General features: G+C 39.1%; 1 protein-coding gene across 1 annotated transcript; it reads left to right on the top strand.

Annotated features, from left to right (window-relative positions):
• The first annotated feature begins 525 nt into the window (after window positions 1–525).
• Window positions 526–15,144, top strand: LOC121859983 (glycine cleavage system H protein-like). Its single transcript, XM_042356964.1, has 5 exons — window positions 526–692; window positions 6,553–6,632; window positions 8,754–8,817; window positions 9,645–9,776; window positions 12,263–15,144. The coding sequence occupies exons 1-5, from the start codon at window positions 563–565 to the stop codon at window positions 12,361–12,363; spliced, it is 507 nt and encodes a 168-aa protein (XP_042212898.1). The 5' UTR covers window positions 526–562; the 3' UTR covers window positions 12,364–15,144.
• The last annotated feature ends 5,092 nt before the right edge of the window (window positions 15,145–20,236 follow it).

Here is a 20,236-nt window from a genome sequence, read left to right as displayed (position 1 = left end):
AATAAAGAATATCAGTTTGTCTATGAGAGTGCACCTGGACACTATACATTAGTATCCCTTAGAAAGAATGAAAAGATAAGGGAGACAGACAGCAGAAGTCCCCGCGTGGCCGTCTTAAGATGTTGCCAGTTTAACCTGAAATTTAAATACGGCTATAACCAGTTCCCAGTGCATAATTTTTGGGCTGAATAAATATTTACATTAATGTTACTGAATATTAACTGGATTAAAACGTCTTGAATACAATTGTTATTTTTTATTGATTATACGGTTAAAGATAATTTAAAGGCATCAATTTTGGCTCCAGCTGCTGCTAGCAACATTAACAATGTTAAAAGGACACCTGGTAAGCGACCACTAAATAATTTATTTTCCAGACAGTACAAATAAACCAAGCCTAATTATATCGAGTAAATAATTATAAAATATTTTAACTCAATTCATGTTTAGTTCCGTACGGCTGATTGTTTTGTCTACCTTTGAAAATAAATAGTTTAGCAGTGTGTTCTTGGTGGCTCTCAACATTGATCACATCTTCCTACGCCTTCTGCTACGAACCAACATGGCTAAAGTGTTGCTCAGTGGTTTCTGTAGTATTACCAGGAAGATCTCCCCTCAGCACCTACAGAGGATCACTCCCCTATGGAACAATGTCCCTAGACACCTGAGCACTGCACGCAGTCTGCTGTCAGGTGAGGTCACGGCCAATTAGGCTTCACAAAAGAGATTAGAATTGAGGCTGGTGTTTTGAGATACTGTGGAATTGACGCCGTCTGCTGCCGCACACTCTTAGTGTTCATTGTCTCGCTGTGCTGCATCTCGTAATTGTTGTATAGCATGAAGGAAATTATCCTTTAACTGGAATTATGTAAGTGATCGTATAATTTCCTGGCATGACATGTGGCCTGTGGCTACACAACAGGTCCGGCTCTCTCCCTATTTCTCAAAGTGGTTATTTTACCGGAATTCCGGATAGTATTAAGTTAGATGTTCGTCTATCCATAAATAGTTAAGCTATTTTGTAAATTATATACGGTACTGTGGGGTATGAGATTTTTGGTGTTCACTCAGGATGGGGTGGAGAAAGGAAACTCACAATGTGCTCTCTATATACATGTTGTATTGGATGTACAATGCAGCTTGGTGCTGGGAAGGCAGCATGGTTACAAGCGTGATGTAGAGAGAGCTGGTTGGTGAGGACGCTCAGAGGAGGACAGCTTGTGGGTCGCCATGCTCGCCAGCGGGAGAGAGGACCGCCAGGCAGGCGGAGGAGCGAGGGCCGCCAGGCAGCGGTGGAGGTGGAGGTGTTGCTGGCTGCGGCTGTAGGTAGAAAGAGGCAGGTCACCACGAGGTCAGGTCTTAAATAGCGGGGGTAGGCGTGGCTTAGTAGTTGACCCCCGCTCCGTGGTGTATGGCGGCGCTGGTTGACCTAGACCACGAGGCATACACTGGGGAATTGGTGGGGTCGGCTACTCAGCAACAAACAGCGTTTGTAGGGGAGAAATCCACTACAATACTCCCCCTTCCCTCCAGGCGGTGTAGGAGACTTGTTGTCTGCAGGGTTGCTTAGCACATGTGAGGCAGAACGGGCGGTGCATGCCTCATGTGAGACAACAGCGATGGCGTGGATGAGCCTGTCGCTGGATACAACTGTCTAGATACACACTATCTGTGGGAGAAGAGAGGGAGAAAAAGGGTGTGTGGAGGCGATGAATGTTGTGCTTCCCTCATGGCAGGTACAGAGTCGTCAGATGTGCCTGCTGGGGTGTGTGGGCCTGGGTCAGGAGCAGGGGCTGCGTCAGCAGAAGCGGATGAGGGCTCGTGACAGCAGCAGGGTGCAGAACATTAGCAGGGAGTACCTGAGGGAGAAAAGAGGGGTGTGTGGGTCTGCACTCAGGAACAGAGGCCGCGTCAGGGGCGGCAGGGGTTACTGCTGGGCCGGGGTCGGTGTCTGAGGCAGGACGGGTGTGCTGGGGTCGGTAGGACGTGGTGCTTGGGGGCAGGAAAAGGAGCTGGTGTCTGCTTGGAGAAACAGTGCTGCTCTAGGGTGTCTAACCTGCGGTGTAGAGACAGTAGTTGTAGAGCCGATGAGAGCTGCTTCTGTGTGGATAAGCCAGTCTTCCATGTTGCTTGAAGACTGGGAGCGTGATCAGTTTCTCCTCCATCCTGTGTGAGTGCGAATCTCCAGGAGTCACCATTTGTGGGGTATGAGATTTTTGGTTCACACTCAGGATGGGGTGGAGAAAGGAAACTCACAATGTGCTCTCTATATACATGTTGTATTCAGCGACCGGCTCATCCACGTCATCGCCGTTGTCTCACATGAGGCATGCACCGCCCGTTCTGCCTCACATGTGCTATGCAACCCTGCAGACAACAAGTCTCCTACACCGCCTGGAGGGAAGGGGGAGTATTGTAGTGGATTTCTCCCCTACAAACGCTGTTTGTCGCTGAGTAGCCGACCCCACCAATTCCCCAGTGTATGCCTCGTGGTCTAGGTCAACCAGCGCCGCCATACATCACGGAGGGGGGTCAACTACTAAGCCACGCCTACCCCCCGCTATTTAAGACCTGACCTCGTGGTGACCTGCCTCTTTCTACCTACACCAACCAGCCAGCAACACTACCTCCGCCTGCCTGGTGGTCCTCGCTCCTCCTCCGCCTGCCTGGCGGCCCTCGCTCCCGCCGGCGAGCATGGCGACCCACAAGCTGGTCCTCCTCTGAGCATCCTCACCAACCAGCTCTCTCTACATCACGCTTGTAACCATGGTGCCTTCCCAGCACCAAGCTGCATTGTACTACAGTACTATATAAAAATGCACCATCAAATGTGTTGGTAAAGGTGACATATCTTAGTTACTATATGTCTTGTTACCGTTCAATCCAGGTAGAGGATGTATGAGCAATGTCACTCAGTCACCGAGTCCAGAATTATACAGCTACTGGATCCAATAAAGATTAGTTGGTAAATTTTTACTTTCGGACATGAGTCCCTAGGGGTTGACCAATATGTTTTTCCAGTGTATTTTGGTGTGTTTTAAGCGAATCTGACCTTCACTTTTTACGGAAATTGCTCGATTTTGTCACACCCCGATCCCCCCAACAATAAGGGGGGAGGGCCTAGGAAATCGGGGTTTTTGGGTGGGGGAGAACACGGAAAAGAGTCGTCTAACCTCACCTAACAACATAACGTGACGTAACCCCTAGCTTAAACTAACCTAACCAATCCATTTCCAACTAGTATAAATGGGGTTCAAAAGACTCAGAATATAGTCTGAGATAACATATTGGCGAATCCTCGTTTTCTTCCTATTTACGTACTTCCATGACCAAATACAGAATCACTGGTGCATGTTCTTTCTAAATTTACAAGGCAATATATAGTGCGGGCACTCAACAGATGTAGGGAGAACACCGTGATTACGTAGGAATTAGGAATTAGATAGCATGATCGTCTTTCTTGTAAAACTCGGCAATAAACAAAATAATCGTAGGAGCACGAATCATACCCAACCTCCACCACGCCCATTGTAAGACTGGTGATTGAAATTCAAATCCGTACCCAGGCTGCTTCCTTTGAAAAAATTCAAATGAGATTGGTCGAAAAAAATTTCCGTGATGAGATCGATACATCATTGGTCACGACTGGATGATGTCAGTCAATATTGCACATGCACGATGAAACACACTCATAATTAACTCGGTTTCACGCAGATAACATCTCTTCAGACTAAGACTGAAAAGTACGCAAAATCAATTAAATTCAATTGTGTCGCTATTTTCCATTTCCAAATGGTAAATATGGGGTTCAAAATTCTCAGAATAGGGAGATCTAAATGTTTCAGTACCGGTAGTTTATAACTTTGGTGTATGCTATGTCCGAAAGTAAAATATAACCGATTTGTTTTATGTCATAACGGGAATTTGATAATGGAAATAGGTTTTTCATAGTGATTGAATGAATATGACCTTTATTGACAGTGCGAATGCAAGGCGATTCAACAACCATGATTTTGCTCTTAGTGGGCAGGGTAAAATTGCAGTTTTGGCCAATATGCCCAAGTAGCTTATAAATTAGTTTGTCCTGTGTATTTTGGTGTGATTTAATCGAATTTGACCTTTATTTCCAGGGGTAAAGTACCCATTTTAGAGCTATCCCCCCAAAAAAATTTTTCTAAAAGCTTCAAAATTAATTTGAGACATTATTCTTTGCCCTCTGGTTGAAATGGGGTTAGAAATACTCCAAATAAGAAGATCTAAAGGTTGGGGATGGTTAAAATAAGTCGGCCGTGCATTGGCCTAAACTGAAAAAAAAAAAAAACTTTGAAAACCTGACCTAACCAAGGAAAGTCCTAATCTTATAAAAAAGGCATAGTTTGATATTTTGCCATGACCTGGTAAATTCCTATTAACACTATTTTACTGTGAGTGCACTTTGTTTGGCTAAGCACTTTCTGTTTAATATGAAGGGGGGGAGGGGTTCCACCCCCAGCTAGGAAGTTAGGTAAGGTTAGGTAGGTCTCTTTGTTTGGTTAGGTCAAGTTCTAGTAAATGTCGCCACTATCATAATGATAAGTTCCATGTACAACAGAAATATGGTTAGGTATGTTTATAGCTCAATACCTAAATTGCCAATTTGTATTTGTTCTGATGTCATTTGCTGTTTTTGCAATGTACTTACTTCCTTATCTATAACCTTTTGGTGTAAGCCTTCAAATTGCACTATTGATATCTGCACAGCAACGTTGGAGATAAACAGTGTCGGGGTGATGTTGATCGGTTGGTGGTATACGGGAAGGTCCCCTCCCCTATACTGTACTGCCAATACAAGTTCATATATGGCTTGAAGATAGCCAGTAAATTATGCTGTCTAACCTCGGTGATACCGGGATGTTTAAATAATGTGGACTATGAGATAATAGTGTCAGGTCCCTGTATATGTAACCATGTTTTAGGGCCACACGGGCACATTTGCATGTGTCTAGGGGGGCTCATGCACCTCAGGTCTGGACCCAGGGGAGTCCAGAGAGGCATGTGTCCCTTCTTGCTTCCCCCTCTAATCTTGTCAAGGCTTGTTGGTCCATATAAAATGTTGTAATCACTGACTGTGACTTAAATGGTTTAACATACTGTAGTGTATACCTGAGGTAGATTATCTGTACCTAGTACACAGATGACAGCAGCCCATCTAGGTATTATATCAGTCGCCAGGATAGACAAATGTAATTATGAAAACAATCATGATTATGATTATATTTTAAAAGTATTCAATTACACTTGCAATGCCAAATTAAAGGATATAATTGATTATGGTTACTGATTTTGATTACTGTACTGTACCTCATCATCCCCATGTCTGATATATAGATGGGTATGCTTGGAGAAAAAGGATGAAGTTGGACATGATTTTGTTTAAATTTGTCATTCTTGTGTAGACTGAGTTTATGCGTTCACACACACTGGCCTGGTGTACTTTCACATCAAGTGCTGGGCTCCTTGATTCACCTATGCTGACCTCACATTTCTCCAGCTACCATGTACAGAATCTTGGCTTAGATTACTTGTGTCGTCATATTACAGTATTCATTTTTGACCTTGTAAATAGGAAAGTTTCTTGTAATGATGTGAGGATTCCATTTCTGTCTGCTGTTGTTATTAGATCAAGTAAGAGTGGCACTATCGTACCTTATGTTCGGATGCACTTAACCAAGGTGGACTGGGTCACTCTTATACCAATCCCTCATGATGATTTATACCAGGACAATCCAGTACAGTACATATTATTTATAGTGTGGGGCTTCAATAAATCCACAGTGGAGTTGCAGGTGACCAACACCCTACACACAGTAGCTATTACTTTTGCAAAAGTGTGTGGAAGACCTACTACAGTACCACCACAGTCAGCTGATACTAAAATGAGTGGAAGTGTGTCTTGTTCAACATTTGTTTTTCTTTTGCTTTACTTGATAATTCATTATTTATGCTGTTCCACAATAAACAGTTAAAAAAATAATATATTGAAATTTCTACTCCAAGGAAGTGCTTTTTTGTTGTTCAGGAACATCAGCAATATGTAGGGCTGTCAATTATGAAAAATTGCCAATAAAATAAGAATCCACCCCAGAGGAATATCCTTGGTCCCATTTCTTTATGATATTAGGAATATTACTTTATTTTCATATAAAGTCTGTCAACAAGTACAGTACAAGCAAAGCATGCATAGTTCCTGAGTCAGTCAGCTTGGCTTCCTTCCCACATCACTAGCACTGTGTGTTGAGATGGGAGTGTTACTAAGCAAAACACATTCTGGGCCTGTCTGATCTATTAAAACTGCTCTTCAGAGTATATGGTATTCAGAGTTTGTACGGTATTACAAAGTATAGTACTGTACTGTATATGGTAATGAGAATGATACAAGATACAGTATTCAGTCTCATTGTTAAAGTTGAGCTTATATGGGGAGAGCAAGAGAGGGTGGATAGTATTATGCACGACTGTAAACCTTTTGTGATATTCTGTCATTAAAATTGGTACTACTGTATGTCTTTTCAGAGCGCAAATACACAGAGAAGCATGAGTGGGTTGCTGTTAATGGTAACATTGGCACCATTGGTATCACAAATTATGCTCAAGTAAGTTTCATCTTCTGTATGGTTTCTGTGTGTACAGTAGAAGCAAGTATGGACCTGTAGTTGATATTTTTTAATACTTTCATTGACAGTGATCAGTTTTTGTGACTTTTACAACATTTCAGGTTATGACCCTTTTGTTACCATGATGCTGAGGTTTGGTTTAATTAGGACTTCTTAACTCACTACTACAGGACCCCTGGGTCAAAACCTGGTCACCTCTTTTAGGCTCAATATAACAAAATTCAATGAGGCCAACAAATTTTCCACTTCCTGCTTCACTTTCATTAGTTCAGGAAATGCCAGTAAGGACAGCTGCATAGCTCGTCATTGGCTTCTCTCCAAGTTTACTGGCTGTCCAATGTCCATGAAGGGTCACTTGTATGCTGATATTATTGGGATTGGGAGCAGGTTATTGCTTGGGTATTACAGTAATATATTGTACACCCTGTCCTTTTCAAGGAGCCTTGGGTTGATCACTACACCTACTTGTACTTGGGTATCAAATAGCAAATTTTGGCTAAAGTATAAAGGATTGGTGAACTGGGATGAAAATGAGGGATGTACCGTAGTCAGGAGTGTCTGCAAGAATATTGATGAATGATGAAATGTGGACTTGTGCAATAGCACATAAGGTGGTTTGTCCCAGAATACTGTATTAGTGATGCACAGGATAGACCTGGTCGGTTAGTGGATATTTTCACTCCGGTATCCAGCCAGATGTGCTTACATTAAGTTTTAAGTGTGTGTGTGTGTGTGTTTTCTTTTAATATATATATATATATATATATATATATATATATATATATATATATATATATATATATATATATATATATATATATATATATATATATATATATATATATATATATATATATATATATTCTGTATGCAGTAATTAATTTCTTTGGAGAGTAATATAAAACAAATAATGAGTTGACACAACAACTGATTTCAATTTTGGGATCATATGTCTGTTAGTACAGTGTAAAAGCTTTGGCTTCAGCCCAAACAGACTTGGCCAATTCACACCTTGGCCATTCGTTGATTTCATTCATCCAAGATCACGATGGACATCCTCTTTGTTTACCTTCCACCTTTTCCAGCACAGTATGTTTCTCTATACTGTACATGTACTGTTCTTTCTCATCACATGACTGGAAAACTCATCTCTCTCGCTGTCATGCTCTTCCACACCATCAGTTCAGTGCCAGTCTTGTCCAAAACCCACTACTGTAGCTTGTTGTTGGGTCCATCCACAACACTCAGTCCTTGTTGTTGCCCATATCGTACAATCATATGATACAGTTGTAAAAGCAGTAGCCTAAACTACAGTATATGCATTTTCAAGCTTATGGTGAAGCCTCTACTATTCCAGATGAGAACCATTTGTAGGGCTTTACACTAGGTTTTGTTTTGTTTTCCCTACGGGGATTAGCCCACCCGGGTACAGGTCACTGACCCACATCGGGGCCTGGGGGATTTAATAATACTAATTATAATATAATAATAAAGAACCATAAAGAGATAAAAAAATGAAAAAAAGATCAAGAGTGAGAAACAATATATGTATGTTGTGTTTTCAAAGTAAGAGAAACAATTGAGACCTGCAATTGTGTGTAAATGAGGCAAAAAGGCAGGGACTTGGTCACAAATTTCGTGATTCCATATGGCAGCAGGGTCTACCATTAGACAATACATTATGCTTCCAATATCTTCCCAGGCGGTAGTACCTCCCTGTTTGGTAGCTGCATACTACATACATATAAGTTAGCATATAAGCATTCTTACTTGTTTGGCTGTAAGATAGTGGTGTACTTTATTTTTGGCTATAAGATAGTACAGTAGTGTAGTTTATGTTTGGCTGTAAGATAGAGGTGTAGTTTATGTTTAGCTGTAAGATAGTGGGAGGGAATATTTCGTACGTATGAGTGATTCAGTGGGTGCCCGCCAACACCTTCTATGGCACTGTAACAGTTCTCACAGTGAAAGTATAACTGTAATGTTGGCTTTGCTTGTTAACACTTAAGCTCAAGACTATTAATTATGTTGACTTGTGCTGATGATGGGTGTACGGTGTTTATTTTATTCACCGTTGCTCTTCTTTCTCTTTAATTTCAGGAGTCGCTAGGAGATATTGTGTATGCCCAGATGCCAGAGGTGGACACTGAATATGAACAAATGGGTAAGTCAACTCGCCTGTAAATAAAGATTGCCAATTTTATTTTGAGGTGTTCCATTCCTAAAATTATGATATTTAATTAAATGAACAACTACCGTATGTAACTGGAGATTCTTTGGTATAATTCCACGTAATAATCTTAATTTTTAAGTAAAACCTTGTAGCAACTTGCCGTGCGGAGTCCTGAAGCTCCTATGGGTATTCAGGTAGTGGTTTTGTATGAATTTAACATGAAATAGGCTTATTGTCTGGGGTAAATCATGGATTTCTACCAGTAATTCATTTAACTTATGATTCACATTTATAAAAGTATAAATACTGGTGAGGGTTTATTATTGTTATAAGTAATTGGTCTGATGAACAAGAGTGGCCATCAGATAGTTTCACAGGGTTGAGACAAGTTCACTATTCTCGTCATTTACTTTAAATCTAGTAAATTACTGTAGTTTATATAGATAAACTAATAATCGATTACCATTGTATTTTAACAATTAATTTGAAGTAACAACGAGTTAAACAAGTACTGTATACATTATAACACTGAGTTAAACGACTATATGTACATTAAACTCATAAGTTAGTCATGTGTGACGTGTCACATGAGGATTGGTTCCCATGCTTTGTGTGGTTATGCTGTTTGCTGGAAGTTCTGTGCGAATTATTTTGTTGTCTGATTAGAGAAAATATTTTATGATACTGTATATGGTAATAAGAAATCAGGGTAGAAGAGTTGATTAAGATGTAAATGGAAATTAATTGTTTGACAGCCAACTGTAAATTTGTATTGACAATAATTAGAATCCAGTATTTTTTATTTTATTTTTTAACAGAGGAGTGTGGAGCTCTTGAGAGTGTAAAGGCAGCCAGTGAACTTTACTCTCCTGTGTCTGGCAAAGTGACTGAAATCAACACTGCTGTTGAGGACCAACCATCACTCATCAACCAGAGCTGTTATGATGAAGGTATATTTCATAAGTGTCAGTGGTACAGTATTAGGTGGTTCTTCTTGTTTCGATAATGGTGTATCTTTTGTCTGACAATGTCCTGTACATACAGTATTTTAAAGAGCTACTGATTTTCCTTTTTATTAGATGCCAAATAATGACTTAAATCAGAGAAGAATTAAAATGAACTAAACCAGGGCTCCCTAGTTGGAGGGAAAGTGGGTGAAAAAATGGCAGCTGAAAGATAATATGACCCGAGTTAATCCCTTTTTGGAGATGGACTTTTCCAATTCTAGAATTTAGGTGTTGGCATGCAGATCAAAAGGGAATCAAATTCTGTGGTAGATTTTAACTGGCATACTGCTCAGCTGTCGCAATAGTAAGTCTTGTTCTTGATGCATACGTACTTAAAAAGAATTCCAGACCTGTCTTCTGTGGACTTGGTGTTTTGAATGAATACTGTTATTCAAGTGTGCCTCATTTTGTTGTAATTGTTATAGAAGAGTTATATAGTGCTTTAGTATATCACTCCTAGTGGGCCATAAGACCTATAAGATCTACACAAACTAATACAGATGGGTTCCTCCTCCTGATTACCTTTGTCTGAAACCTTTAGTTATTTCTTTACCACTTTTGATCCAGTAATTGAGTTGAAAAATCACTGTCCTAATCCTCAGTTTAGTTTCAGGTTTGGTTCTTATAGAAGACTGAGAGAAGCTGGTCTCCTTCATTCTCTCCACATTGCCAAACCATTTCTGTCCACTTCTATGCCAAATGCCAATATTCACAATACCCAGTAGCCTTCTTAGCTCTGAACATCTACCCTCTCCCTTGCAATCCAGGCTAAGTTGTGACCTATGTTATGGTTAATTTTCAACTCATAATTTTGGGTAGATGTACATACTTTCTTTTTTTTTTACATGCACACAAACATTTGTATACACACTGTGCCAAAAATATGTGTCAAAAACAAAAGGGAATGAACTCTTTTTGTGTGTTAAAGAGTTCACACTGAGAGGGGAGGAGTGCGGTGTATCTGCTGTTCTGAGCTGTCTCCTGTGTGTAGTGAAACTATTGGCAAATTTTTTCGTCCAGTAGTCATATGGCAATACAGTGGTCCCTCGATTAATGAACGATTCAATTAATGAAATTTCGGTTAACGAATTAGCTCCCATAAGGATTTTCAGTTCCATTAACGAACAAAACTTTGACTAACGACAGCCTTACGAGAAACACGCTTTGTTGTGTGCATCAGCTGATCGGCTAGTCCACCAATACAGTAGATAATTGATTCTAGGTTTACATTCGTTTCCAGTGGGGTAAATGTCAAGAAAGTTGTGCTCTTGAATATTTTTGCATTTTTTATATTAAAATTATTGGTCATGCTGAAATTTAGTTAACATATTGATAATGTATACAGTACAGGGAAAAGTTTTTGTGTGCCCTTCAGCTGATCGAATCACCCACCAACGCTTCTCAGTTTAACTTTGTTTACAGTGGAGTGAACATTGAATTTGTTGGTCTCATGAATATTTTTGCATTTTTACATTAAAATAATTGGTCCTTCTGAAATTTAGTTAACGTATTGATAATATACAGTGCAGAACTTATTATGAAACATGAAGAAGGCATTAGAACCAATGCACTCTGTAAAGAATATGGCATGTCATCATCGACTGTCTTTACAATCAGCTGTTTGATATGTAAACAAAGCTGCCGGAAATACGACATACACACCCCAAAGTAAGTTAAATACAGTATTCTATTGTTTTTTATTTATTATTGTACAGTATACTGTACAGTGCAGTACTTTATTTAGTTTAAATTTAATGTTTTGTTAATTCTATTACTGGTATACAGTACAGTACTTTGAATGTTAACTTTTTCTGTGAGTTGGAACCAATTACCCAATATCCCATTGAAATAATAGATTCAGTTAACAACAAACTCTGTGGAACCAATTGTGTTCGTTAATTCAGGGACCACTGTATACAATATTTTTCTACTTTATTTTATTTATTGGTATTTTATCTGTTCCTTACATAAAACTTACTGGTACAGGGTAGATAATATTTCATCTTATTCCTCATAGGAGTTGGTAACTGGTGGGAATTTAGTTCAGAGTTGGTAACACTGTTCATATTAGCTGTTGTGGTGGTGGTCAGGGCGAAGACGTGTTGGTGTGAACCTGTTGTCTAACTACAAATTATGTCTAGGATTATACCTAGTACCTGTATTTCTCAAAAACTTTGGTCTAAAATTATGCAAGTGGTACAGTATTGTATATGAAAAACTCAAGTCTTTTTATACATGAGTATACAGTACTGTATATTGTAGATTGAATAAATATTTAAAAAATCGAGTAAATGAAAGAAAAATGATGAAAGTACACTGAGAAGTCATCCAAATAGTAAATTTTAGAGAATTGTATTTTACCACTTATGCAATGATAAGGTGTTATATAATATAATTAAGTTGTTAATTTTATTATTAATTTTTGACAGGTTGGTTATTCAAGCTGGAGTTGACAGTTCCAGCAGAAGTAGATGAATTAATGGATGAAGCAGCATACGAGGCATTTTTGAAGGCAGGCGAAGAGGAATAGCACCAGTGAGAATGAACATTGCATCAAGAGGCGCAGCACTTGACCCAACCTACCCGTTTCAAGCTATCTGTTGTGCAGGTGCCTGAATATGCTCCAGTACTGGTGGATAGCATACTCTGGGTCTCCTAACTCTTAACATGAACTCATCCTCATCATCTAGCTAACTGAAATATCCTGTATTATTTAACCTTTTGATTTGTAACCAGCCCACACTAGTGACAGAGAAAAATATACAGGAAATTTGTGTGTTGCATGGGGAGCGTCCAGCAGCTGTGCACATGACCACAGATTGTATAACATCCAGCTACACAGTTGAGTCATGACTTGGTACAGTTTGAAGTTAAGTGAACAATCTTAGACTCCTCCCCAAGCTTGAAGTGGGATTTTGTGCCAGTGCAGCATTACATTCTTATAGCTCATATAGATATTTAATTTTTTTTAATGGTTTCATCCACTAACATACTGTCTTTTGATGATCCATTTTGTTGAAAAAAAAATTAATACAAATAGATTTTTAATAATTATAACTACTTTTTCACCATTGAGAGTTTTGTAAAAGTAATTTTTAAATAAGATTTACATATTGAAAATGTGGTGGTGTATTTTTTCCAGCTCTTCTTTTTGTCACAAAAAATGGAGATGTTATTTATTCTCATATTAGAGTGACATGCTAAGAGCTGATGATGTCCATTGGCTGTGTATTATTTTTATAAATAATATGATGAAGGAAGGGTGGTTACATATGATAGGACAATCTAAACTGTAAATAATAGCACTGTATTAGAAATGTTGTAGCCTCTTGACATTGGGTTGATGGAGGATATTCTGGTAGCATCACAAGACATACCATATCCCTTTTATTTATGACCCTGAATTTCATTTCAGATGTTACAGAAAAATATAAGAAGTCCTGGTTCCATTACTTTATAGAGATATAGTAAAAGTATTGCATAGTATAAGTGGTATTACTACATCATGACTGATTGCTAACTCTTGGATATACAGTACAGTAGTGAGGAACCAGCAGCTAAGCAATACAAAGCCACATATGTGGTTCTGAAAGTCTGGAGTGTATACAGACTGGACATGAAAGAATGTGAAGACGACCATTGATATAATTTCACTGTAAGGATTGATAAGATTTTTGTCAGCCTGTAGCTTATCTTGAATATTCTTCATGTGGATACACCTTATTTTAGTCATTACCTCCTGTTTGTTAAAGTTGTTCCATTTAGCATTATTGCATCAACTAAAACTTATCCAAAGTGTCCGGTGACTTTACTATCGAGTTCATTAGTTAATTTTCAAGGCATAACTGGAGGATTGAGGTCTTATGTTCCCTGAATTTGTGTATTGCCCTTCCACACCATTGCTGATGGATATACCGTCATATTTAAAGCTTCTGTTTTTCTCATAGTGCTGGTACATTTGTTATGTGTTGGTTATGACCTTTAATGTAAATAATGTAGGGGTACTTAATTATGGGAAACTGTATTCTTAGTAGGGGTCTATCATTATGCACCTACTATAATTTTTTTTTTTTAATCAATTTACTTAACCCTCTTGCACATCATGACACGAATCACGTGAAATCATGGGGTAGCACTATTTGCAACTATGACATGAATCATGCCATTGAACTTAAAAAAATATATACCTCAAAAGTTCTCAAGATAATTGCATCCAATTTTTGTGTGTCATAGATGATCTTCCAAGGGAAGCTTCCAGAAAGTACTAAAGTGTAGGTTGAGTTCCGCTGTCCGTCAATTTCCTCCCATCAGCCATGCTGGTAGGTTGTGTTTGTCCCACTATCTTGTCTCCCACCCTTCCCATTATTAGTCATCTACAAGTTCCAAAGCCATCATTGGAAACTCAAAAAATTCTGCTTCTATGTATAACTATGATACACTTGTGGGTTTGTGAGAAAATATCAAAGATATGCTGGGAACACAAATGCACTAATTTGTTTTCTTTATTCAGAATGAAAAATAGTCTTAAGTTCGTCCTTTTATTCTTGCTTATGTTAAAGACAAAACAATAACAAAATCAGTGGTGTATAAATCATGCAGAAAAAACAAACAAAATCTTATGGTATAAGTTGGCCTCAAAATGAAGATGACCGGACCCCCATGAGTGGTCCCAATGACTTTTGTCGTGGTCACAGAACTTATTGTGAGTGCGAGAGGATTAAAGGGAATTTTAAAAAGGGCATTCACTAATTTGATGTGCGATACCCTAGCTAGTGGTGTACGGTGGCCTTGCTGGTGAAATCAAATAACAATGCAGTATTTTAGTGCTGCTTATCACAGCAGGAACTAAGGAAGGATGGGATGTGGAGGCAATACTGTATCCCACACCTGTGTCTACAACATTGCAGTGTCATATAAATACTTAAGTTTCTTATGTTTTCTGTTCCTTATTTTACCAATGGTCACTCCGGTACATCATAGCCGTCCTGTAACAGCCAAAAATTTGAAATTATTGGTTCCACAACAAAGTAGCAGTGATAAAAGATTATTCTACACTTTATCACTTCTAAAAGTTGATTCCAGTTCATATTGGCATGGAACACCTTGCTGTTGTTAATTGATTCATATGCCATTGTAGCCAGTCTTGCCTTATTACAAGACTAACCCTGTAATTACTAAGCTCAGTCACAAAAAGAGATTATGCTAGTACCGTACTATATATTGATTGGTAACAAGATATTGTTTTATAGAGGTTGTCAGTGATGGTGTTTTAAATTTTATGGTTGTTATAGTGGAATAAACGTACAAGATATATGTTGTTTAGTCATTCCTCAAACTCATTTGTTGATGTATATATAACAGTGAGGTTATGGAGTTGCTGTACAGTATGTGCTACAGCTATGGTGACCTTTTGTATTTTATTTTGACATACGAGAGCTTCCAATAAAACATGAAGAGAAACTCCTGAAAATAATTCATTGAACGGTATTAACTAAAATTATTCATATTACTGCCAATGCTGAGTGTAATTTACAATACTGCACAGCCAGACATGGGTGTAGATCATGTGACAGGGAGATACAACCCCCACCTTTCAATTGGGATAGAGGAGACATTACTGTGACCGAGGAGGGTGAAGGCGAGTGGGTGTCGACGTTCCTGACTATGGTGCCTTTGCCCAAGAAATAGCAGCTAGTGTCATTAGGTCTTATGAAGGACAGGAGAGGAAGCACAACAGAGGAAGTTCTCGCCACCAGACTCGGAGAGGCGAGGACATACCTGGACAGCCATCACTGATATCCTCTGCTTCCTCCCTTCTACAAGAACCTTTGCGAGATCACGACAGTTGCGAAAGATGAACTGCAGAAGAGGCCTAAAAATAAAACAATGTAAGATTGGGAATTATTTCCCCAAGGTCCCTGCTCCAGTCACAGGTATCCTCATGCTGTCTCCTAAGACAGCTTGCCTAGTACCAGTGGTGACAGTATTTCTGGTCCCAGCCCACAATGTCGGAGATTGCACACTACCAGCTTCACCACCACCACCTGCCTCGTCAACATCCTGTCCATCACCATGACCTAGCAAATTCTTCGTATGACTCCTTAGGATCCTCTCTCCTTCATGGAAGGAGAGAACAGTGCCAGCACCAGCTGTCATAAGATGGTACAGATCAAAGGCAGGCCATCCTGTATCATCACATCACCATTTAGCCTGCCTGTATCACGAACTCAAGACAACAGCATGATAAGATTTTTATAAATATCCAGATGGGGAAAATTGGACTGGAACCATTAATGTGTACCCTTTGGCGCTAGGTGTGGAGGTGACCCGAAGTGGTCTGAAAGGAATGTAGAATTTAACATTATAGCTATCTGTGTTATTATTGATACTGCTTTAGATTTAATCCTTACCTGATGGTGTAAAGTGTACTGTAAATGATATCACTTGTTAAAAATTCATGCCATGCTGTAAGAACAAGAACTACATTTTGAGGGTGCACAAATTACAAATATAATTAGTTGTTTAATGTTTTTTTGTGTCAATTATTATTACACATTTGATTTTAAAACACTAATGATGAGTAATACTACATACAGTATATACAAAAGATGTCATCAATAAAATCGTCGATTTCTAACGCGATGACCTGCCTTTGTAGTGGATTCCCTCCCCTACAACCGTCGTGTGTCGCTGACCAGCTGACCCTCTTCGAATTCCCCAGCGTACACCTCGTGCTCTAGGTCGGCAACCAGCGCCGCCTAACATAGCGGAGGTCAACTATCAAGCCACGCCTACCCCCGCTATAAAAGACCTCACGTGGCCATGACCTATCTCTTTCTTCTACCTACAGCCACCAGCAAGCAACACCTCCGCTGCTCCTGCCTGGTGGCCCTCACTCCCGCCGGCGACCATGGCGACGCACAAGCTGCTGTTCTCCTCAAAGCGCCCTCACAAACCAGCTCTCTCTAAATCACGCTTGGACTCATGCTGCCACCCCCCAGCACCAAGCTGCATTGTACATCCAATACATTATGTATACAGAGAGCACATTGTGAGTTTCCTTTCTCCAACCCATCCTGAGTGTGAACCAGTATCTCATAACCCCACAATATATCCTTGGATATTGATGCCATCACTGACAATCTGCAAGACAAAATCTAAGGAGAATGGAGCTGCTAAAGATCTTTAAATAATATTAAATGAGACCTAAAATATAATTTGAGTATGTGCCAAATACAAGCTGAATGTACTAGATACTGTACATGCTGAATAAGTGTCAAATGCGAGCTGAATATTAACTAGTTATCAACTGAATATGTGCTATAGATACAATAATAGGATTGTTATGTGTGAGACTGACATCACGATATATTTTCAGTCAACAAAGAATCAAGACAGTTATATTATAATGAATAATCTGAGATTTGTTCCTGGTATGTGTTTGTGTATCATTTCCCTTTAGTTACATATTTCTCGTTAATAACAGGGCTGCAGTTGTTTCAAAACTTAGTAAATAAACAAAATAACATTGCTATAATTTTTTTCACGACTTAATGGTACTGATCGAACAAGCCTGATTCGTAGAGCCAAAACTTATGTGGCCCACTGAGATGATGGATGGTCACTTATGTGGCCCACTAAGATGATGGATGGTCACTAATGTGACCCACTGAGATGATGGATGGTCACTTATGTGGCCCACTGAGATGATGGATGGTCACTTATGTGGCCCACTGAGATGATGGATGGTCACTTATGTGGCCCACTGAGATGATGGATGGTCACTTATGTGGCCCACTGAGATGATGGATAGTCACTTATGTGGCCCACTGAGATGATGGATGGTCACTAATGTGACCCACTGAGATGATGGATGGTCACTTATGTGGCCCACTGAGATGATAGATGGTCACTTATGTGGCCCACTGAGATGATGGATGGTCACTTATGTGGCCCACTGAGATGATGGAGGGTCACTTTTGTGGCCCACTGAGATGATTGTCACTTACGCGGCCCGCTAGCTGGGTTGCCCCCCAACTGCCCTACATAATGTGGAAACTTGCTTGGTAACGTTCCTCTATACAGTACATTCGCGATATGGAAGCATAATAACCACATATTATTTTCTATTGTATTAGCCTTATAATCTCTTGCTCTCACGAAAGTGATTTGTGTATAAAGTCACCAGGCATGATCAGTTCCACTTGTTTGGAAACTCCCGGCAACTATACTAGGCGCTATGTTGCTTAACTCGTGCTGTAAGAAGCTACAGCTATAGGTTGAAAATAGAAAAATTAACTTGAAGACTTGCAGAGTTAGTTCCAGCGGTTTGTTCAGACTGCCTTGTACAAGAACTTTTTGAGGGAGGTTCACTGCTGCTGTTGATAATTAAGATCACAAGATCCCTATTAGCTCCGACACCTGATTTAAGATATCTTAGAATTTATGAATCAGTTCATGAACCGCGACGGTCAGTTTCGTTGCTGCTGTTGTCGTGTTGTTGGCAGGTACTGGGCATGCACCGGCTCCTGAATATATCTGAACCTGCTCCAGTGTTGGTCAAGTCTGGTCTTGAAAGCGGTCACTCGGTGCCGTCACAACACACTCTGGCAGGTTGTTCCAAGAGTTAATTCTCACTCCGAAAAAAATTCTCCCTCACAGTTTTCTGGACTTGCGGCTTCTTCAACCTTGAGCTGTGAGCCTATGACCCCCTTGTGGGGCGAGCGTCCGCCAGTTCCAAGTATGGACACTCGACTGAGTAGTGCTTGAGATGTTTTTACAACTCAATTAGGTCACAATGTCACAGTGGGGTGTTAAAAATGTCAACTGTCATCGTTAGTGAGGGAATATAAAATCAAGAGGTAAGTAGTGGTCAACAAAGGTTGTATTTGTTGAGGTTATGTGGTAAATTTGAGGCTGTAGTTGTTGTGGGCTGGGGCTGACTTGTCACTCAACCCATACACAACCAACTGCTAAAAATATAACATTACCTTATCCCCTAAAAACTCTTACCCATCGCTCCATGAAAAAACTCAAATAACATTTCGCAAGGCTTTACTTGGCGGAATATATTGACATATTGTTATAGTTAAGTAGGAAATAAGTAACATTACTGCCAGTGTGTTTTCAATATGGCGTCTAGGTCTACCTGCTGTCATTCAAAACATAAGGGCTGTAGATGTTTCTTTATAACAGGTTATATATATATATATATATATATATATATATATATATATATATATATATATATATATATATATATATATATATATATATATATATATATACTATAACCACAAGGAAAGAAGAAAACACGAAGTTCCCAAGCGCTTTCGTGTAATTCACATCTTCAGGGTGAGGATGTGAATTACACGAAAACGCTGGGAACTGTGTTTTCTTTTTCCTTGTGGTTATCAGCATATACCTAGATCACGCGCACCTACAGTGATTTACTTGCATATATATATATATATATATATATATATATATATATATATATATATATATATATATATATATATATATATATATATATATATATATATATATATATATATGCGTGTGATTAATTGTTTTAGAAATGGCACATCAAGTTAGTGTTTGAATCATTTTAACTTTTGTGAATGCTAAAATCTGGCCCAGAAACCTTGAGAGCCACGGGTGTTGTTATCTACGTGTGTGTGTGTGATAAACTATTTATATTCATAATTTTTGTATTATATAAATTAAAAAATCTCCAACTCTACAAATCCACAAATCCGCATCTACCTACAGTATATGTAGATGTGTACATTTTGTGGATGCTATGCAGATGCGCCATCCATCGCTATTTGGCATCTCTTGTTTTAGAAAATAATGTCTAGAAAAATATTCCTAATTAAATTAATAAGAATCGCAGCACCGGAAAATTTCCATTGTAGGTTTGTTAGTGAAATACGCTTTGGGGTTCTATCCATTATGATTTCTTGCACTTCGCTGTGTCAAGTTAATTGTATCAAGGAGCTGTACTCATGATCCTTGTTGAGGGATAGAAGTATCCACCAACTATTGTGTAATGTTTATAGATTTTCTGTTTATATAAAGTTATGCATGATTAGAGTAATGAAAGCAGAGCTGTGACCTCATTCATAAATGTTGTTTCAGGCAGGATGGTCCCTGGCCCGAGACATGACAGGTGATGCCAAGGCTTCTACCACCAAGGCAAGGTGAGCACTAAATCTGCAGCTCTTATTATATAACACACTGGACAAGTTCTCATTTCATTGTTGGTGTTAGTTCCTGTTAGGTGAAGAGTACAACTGTTGGGTAAGATTAAGGAGAGGGCTGAAATGTACTGGGGATTGAGACCGATATATTTAAAAAAAATAAAGTAAATAGTGTTGTTACCTATCTTAAACTTTGAT

The sequence above is a fragment of the Homarus americanus genome, unplaced genomic scaffold, assembly GCF_018991925.1.
Source record: "Homarus americanus isolate GMGI-L3 unplaced genomic scaffold, GMGI_Hamer_2.0 scaffold38393, whole genome shotgun sequence".
NCBI classification, from domain to species: Eukaryota; Metazoa; Arthropoda; class Malacostraca; order Decapoda; family Nephropidae; genus Homarus; species Homarus americanus.
Note: the sequence above shows the minus strand (reverse complement) of the source record. Positions and strands in the feature narration are given on the sequence as shown.

Coding starts and splice junctions, on each gene's coding strand:
- LOC121859983 (XM_042356964.1), top strand. CDS start 563: ATGGCTAAAGTGTTGCTCAGTGGTTTCTGTAGTATTACCAGGAAGATC. Junction 693..6,552: donor TGCACGCAGTCTGCTGTCAG/GTGAGGTCACGG, acceptor ATGTCTTTTCAG/AGCGCAAATACACAGAGAAG. Junction 8,818..9,644: donor CACTGAATATGAACAAATGG/GTAAGTCAACTC, acceptor ATTTTTTAACAG/AGGAGTGTGGAGCTCTTGAG.